General features: G+C 28.4%; 1 protein-coding gene across 1 annotated transcript; it reads right to left on the minus strand.

Moving 5' to 3' along the window:
* Positions 1 to 646: 646 nt before the first annotated feature.
* Positions 647 to 4,631, minus strand: LOC133692969 (stearoyl-[acyl-carrier-protein] 9-desaturase, chloroplastic-like). The gene is made up of 3 exons (XM_062114153.1): positions 4,431 to 4,631; positions 1,487 to 1,994; positions 647 to 1,347 (listed from the first exon to the last, which is right to left on the minus strand). The coding sequence occupies exons 1-3, from the start codon at positions 4,523 to 4,525 to the stop codon at positions 799 to 801; spliced, it is 1,152 nt and encodes a 383-aa protein (XP_061970137.1). The 5' UTR covers positions 4,526 to 4,631; the 3' UTR covers positions 647 to 798.
* Positions 4,632 to 5,974: the final 1,343 nt, after the last annotated feature.

The following is a 5,974-nucleotide window of genomic DNA, read 5'->3' on the forward strand; positions in this document are numbered from 1 at the left end:
TTTCCTATCCTCATACTTGACTTTAATATTATTTTTACGAGATCTGGAGTCCATGGACATGAAGAGATTGAGGGGTTGAAATTGTGTTTTTTAAAATTTTAATTTTTTTTATATTTTTAGATTATTTTAATGTGTTAATTTTATAAATAAATTTTTAAAAATAAAAAAATATTATTTTAATATATTTTTAAACAAAAATATATTCTAAATTATTATCATTACCATAATTTTAAACAGCCTTCTAACCTAGCTTATTCCTTATTACTGGCAATGCTATTTACTTTAAGTCTTCTAAATACAATTATATTCTAATAATTACAAAACTCTAAAATCAAATATTTTTATCTCGTGAATTATAAAAAATCGAATCTCTGACCCAGCAATTATAAAAATTTTATAATGTTATGGTTGATTACAGTTCAATTAATAAATATCTCATCACGGTTGAAAAATTTATAGTTAATAACGTGAAGAGTTCAATTAATATTTTTATTATTTTTTTGACAACCACCAATACAATTACCATAGAAAACTATTATTAGTACCTGTTATTAACACTATCATTGTAGTCCTTAAATCTCTATAAATTGATATCCATGAGCTTATAAAAATTAATAATTTAATCAAAAACTATTTAAAGTTCAGATTTGTATTAATTAATTAAAATATAATTTAACTAGGAAATTGTTTAAAATTCATATTTAAGTCAGGATTGAAAAAAACATTATTTAGGTGAATAACACTCTTTGACAGCTGATAGGCGGAAGCTAACATTCCCTACACACAGCACTCATGAACTCAACTACCATGAATCCAGCTAAAAGGAATGGTTGATGCTTGCTTTGCCTTTTCTTGAGCTCTCTCTTCTAACCTTCTAATCCTTGAAGGCAATCTACACACAAAATCTTGAGCCCTGCGTCCTTCACTAGACAAACCTGTCAATCCCGCTACATTCCATCTTCCCACCAAAAATTCTAAATTATCGGCATAGTCCTTGGCAGTATAGACCCCAAGATTCTGGGCAACAGCTGAGAAGTTCTCAAAAAGGTTATCATCCTGACCATCGTACATCAAGAGGGCTGGCATTGCGATTTTTTTCCTCATCATGTCGGCTAAGGCCAGAATAGTAGCATCTGGGTCAATCTCAAACAACTTCTCCGCAATCATGGTGTATGCAATTTCATGGCGCTTTTCATCGGCAGCAATGGTGCCACATATTTGTGCTAGCTTCGCATCTCCATATCTCTTGGCTAGTCTAGCTGTGTTGCCATGAGAGATGAATGTTGCCCTCTCTTGGAATGATGTGTAAATGAAAAAGTTGTACGGGTTGTTCTCAATTTTGAAATCCTATAAGAAACACCGACAAAAAGAAAAGATTCAATTATTGAAAACTAGTTGTGCTCATGCACGTTCCAGTGTCCTTGATGACAACTAGCATGGAAAAAAAAGAAAGAAAAAGGATATATAAATCAATGGATAACCTTACCATTCCACACCCTATCAAATACTGAATTGTCTTCTCAATCTGTCTCATGTCCACTCGTCCAGATAGGTAAAGATACTTGTTGAGAAGGTCACCGTGCCTGTTCTCTTCAGCAGTCCATCCTCTATTCCAAACTGCCCAAGGAGATAGTGATGCACCGGTCTCGTCCCTGACTCCATCCAGTGTGTTAAGTAATGTCTGGTATGTTGGAAGTGCTTCTTCTGTGATCATATCTCCCACCAAAACAACAAAGTAGTCATCAGGAAGTTCTTTTGATCTTTCCCTCAATTCCTTCACTTGTTCATAGAATCCTTCGGAGTCAGCTTGTGGCAGGAAATCTTGTGGTTGCCACGATTTCTCAACAGGCTTTAGATGCGTTAAGATGTTCTTCGTAGCCCAACTCTCCATGGACTTGAATATCTCAATCTTTTCTGGTGGCATGGAATGCGTCACTTGAAAATGGACTTCTTTGGCAGGCCGATAGGAGTCCCTCTTTGTACTCTCCGACCCTCTAAAACCAGTGAATAAAATAGACTAAGAATGTGTCGTTTTTGCCTTTGCTTTTCTTTGCTAGAATGCTGGTATACATTATACGATCATAAAATTTAAACTGGATAATGTTTTGCAGCTGGATACAGATTATAGATGAATAGCTTCAATTTTTTTGTGCTTCAGTCACAATCTTGAGCCTGTCAAACGGACAGCCATAGATTGCTTTAACTTATTAAACAAAATTAAAAATAGTATTTTCAGTTAAAAGAAAGAATAATTTTACATTTTTATTAATTTATATTCTTACTAAGAATTTTAAAGTATTTTTAATTAAGAATAAATTCTTAATACTGTTCAATATTCATAATTTAAAAGAATTTTTTTAATCTTTAATTTTCCTGAAAAAATTAAAAGAAGTTTTAACTTCTTTTACTATAAATATCATAGATGAATCATTTTTAAAAAAAATATTATTTTACTGATAAAATCTTGTTTTTATATTTAGCTTTCTATTTACATTTACATCTTTTTACTAGTTTTTTTTCTTATAAATTAAATTTTAAATATGTGCTGTCTTACAAATATGTTTGTATTCTAAACATAAAAGCCAGGTAATATATTCAAGAAACATAATAAATTAAATCAATTTGAATTTAAATATATATATATAGCAAGTTTGTTTTTACATTTTAAAATTTTTATTTAAAAAAAATTATTTTTTTACTTGAAATTAGTTTTTTAATATTTTAATATGCTGATATCATAAATAATTTTAAAAATATATAAAAAATATTATTTTAAAATATTTTAAAATAAAAATTATTTTAAAAATCAACCATTATTAATAATAATAGCCTTACAGTACACGAAGAGAATTCAGTGCATTAACTCTACATTTAATATTTTATGATGTTGAAAATGAAAGGGGGAAAAGAGGTGTGAATTCGAAAAATAACAAAAGTGAGCTTTCATGTTATAATATATAATCTTCTAGGCCAAGTTATAATTGTAATGTCAATTGCAGGGCTTTCATGCAATGGCATGCTAGCTAGGTACGTATCCATCTAGCTAGCTCATTTCATAACAAATTAATGAACGTTAGTTAGTTTGTAAATGAATATAAAAAATATTTATATTTTACATTGAAAAGAAATATTCATAATTCCTAGTGTTTATATAAATATAGGGTTTTATTATATAGTAAATTAAGTGAAACTATGATAAATGAGCTCTTCTAAAATAACATATGATACTTTACATGTGAAACTTAATATGTTAAAGAGGTTAATTCTTTTTTGAGGTTTTTTAGTAATTAGTTTTGATATTTGTTTTTAATTTTTATAATTAATTTTGATATTTATAAGTATTAGGATAAAACTGAATAACAAATATTCAATTTAATTCAAAATATAATTATTTTATTAAAAGTCATAATAATATTAATAGTCATAATATTTTAAGTTTATATAAATTTACTACGTACTACACAAAAACAAATATATACAAAATAAAAGTTATTTAGTTTAATTCAAATTATAATTATTTTATTAGCAATTCTATATAAATTTGGAAAAAATACATACAACACAAACATATTCTTTTTATTTGTATTTTCTTATTATTAATTCTTTAATAGGAATGTTAGTTTTATACTAGATGTTTTGTCTCTACGTAGACAAATAAACACCTTGAAAGCGTATCCAAACCAAATCTTTAATTGTTTTGATTTCCAAGCACTTTCTTTAAAAATATATGCCCTCCCTCTATATACTTTGAGAAAAATAATCTAGCATTGTTGTTCCCGAAACAGAAAAGTAGGCCCTAGCATTCCTTTCCGGCAACTTGCAAAGTTTTTACATATTCAACATCGGATACCTGAAATAAGTGTTTGGATGCAGTTTGCAAAACAGGTTCTTGTTTCTTTAAAGAGGAAACTGTGGCTTCATTTACTCAGTCTGTGGCAGCTAAAAATTTAAAAACAAAGACCTCAGTACTGGAGTGTGATATCAATGGACCCTGGCCTTACAGTATCAACATCAATGGACTCTACAAGCTGGAACCATGCATGCAACAAGCAGTAGCAGTCCCAGCAACTGTACCGACGTTATTACCTAAATGTTAAGGGTTATGTGACTATAGATCATGTTCTTAGCTGGCTACATATTACTTTGAAAAGAAAAAGTAATTCAAGAAATGAAAACAATCTAACCAAAACAAAGGTTGACCCATTTAATTACTTCAATACTTGTAGTGGTCAACAAATATAGTACGTAGAAATGGATCAGCATGATTTATCTAGATATCACGGACATTTAGCCTTAAATAAAACCCCAGATAGATGAAGTTTCGTTTTTGTTGAGAAAACTGAAGTTTAGTATGAGCTAGAGAGTTAAAGGAAGAAAAAGAGAGAGGAAAATAAGGAAGAAGAAGAAGAAAAGAGTAGATAGGAACTCACCTAGCAGTGGAGTACTGCATGGTGGAGGCTGCAAATACTTTGGCAGACTTGAGATTGTGGGACGGCAAGGCTACTAGGTTCAGCGTGAGAGCCATTTTTTTTTTTTGGAGCTTTGCTTATACTGTGTGTCTGGGAAAGAGGAGGAGGAGACGTCGTTGAGGATGTGTTTGGAAGGAGCAGCGATGGGAAATGTGAAAATTAAGGTGCTGTATGCTTTTTTTTATACTGCACTCAGCTGTAGTCAACTAAATTTCTATCTATTTTTGCTGGTTGGATTTTTGTGCTATTACGTGGGATGGCGCTTTTTTCTTCAAAAAAAAAAAAAAAGGCACTGTTAACGTTTCTTTTTCATAGAAAAAATTAACTATAAACTAAAAAAATTAAAATGCATACACTGGGTTTATAAAGTTGAAATTTATTTTTATCATAGCTAAAATATAAAAAAAGTCAATGCGAAACTTTATTTTTATAACTATAAACTTTATTTTTATAAAGTCAATCGAAACAAAATATCAAACTCAATTTAAAGTTAATTTAATGTAAAATAAAAAATAAAAAAAAATAATAAATTTTTTTTATATTATATTTATATTATTTTTTTAATATCATTTTCATTGCCCATTACCTCTCATGTTTATAATTTCAAACACCATTGTCAAATATCAATTTTATAAAAGTGAACTGCAATTATGCCTCTCATGTCAATTTAATGTTAACTAAAAAAATCATAATGAAAATATGGAAATCTCCTAGAAAATGGTTTCTTTATCATAGAAAAAAGGCACTGTTAACGTTTCTTTTTCATAGAAATAATTAACTATAAACTAAAAAAATTAATATACGTACGCTTGTTAAAAAATTATCCAGACGTTAAGATAAAGATATTGTTTCCCAGGAAAAAAAAACATTAAATATTTATTTGAGTTTAAAATTAAATTTATAAAGTTGAAATTTATTTATAACATAGCTAAAGTCATGATATAAAGCCAATCCAAACAAAACATTAAATTTAATTTAAAATTAATTTAATGTGAAATGATAAAATTAACAAAAAAATAATTATTATAACCTATCATGAATGAATTGTTTTTCTTCTGTCTTATATTTATATCATATTTTTTAATATTTTTTGCACATTGCTTTCTCATGTTATAATTTCAAACACCTTTACATTGTTTACCAAACATCAATTTTATAAAAGTGAACTGCAATTATGCTTCTAAGTCAAGTCAATTTAATATTAACTAAAAAATTATGATGAAAAGACGGAAAACTCCTAAAAAATAGTTTAGTAGATTTTTCTGTAATTAAATAATTTTAATATGCGAAAAGTCAAAAGAATTACAAAGCCGCTGGAAGATAGCTTTAATTATATTTTTCTTGTAGGAGTAGCTAAGTAATTTTAAAATGCAGAAAAGCTAAAAGAATATTCTACCCTATATAATTTGGAAATGATGATTAAATTATGGTAATAAAATCAATTTAAGAAATAATTACAGCCATATTCCCCGGACACAAGCCGGAGACAAGGGGAGATGATGACT

Source organism: Populus nigra, chromosome 4, assembly GCF_951802175.1.
Source record: "Populus nigra chromosome 4, ddPopNigr1.1, whole genome shotgun sequence".
Classification (NCBI taxonomy): Eukaryota; Viridiplantae; Streptophyta; class Magnoliopsida; order Malpighiales; family Salicaceae; genus Populus; species Populus nigra.

Bases quoted from the DNA above. Each gene is read 5' to 3' on its own strand.
- LOC133692969 (XM_062114153.1), bottom strand. From the start codon at position 4,525: ATGGCTCTCACGCTGAACCTAGTAGCCTTGCCGTCCCACAATCTCAAG. The intron at 1,995-4,430 runs GTGAGTTCCTAT...CACTGGTTTTAG, and splicing joins ATGCAGTACTCCACTGCTAG to AGGGTCGGAGAGTACAAAGA. The intron at 1,348-1,486 runs GTAAGGTTATCC...TGTTTCTTATAG, and splicing joins ATTTGATAGGGTGTGGAATG to GATTTCAAAATTGAGAACAA.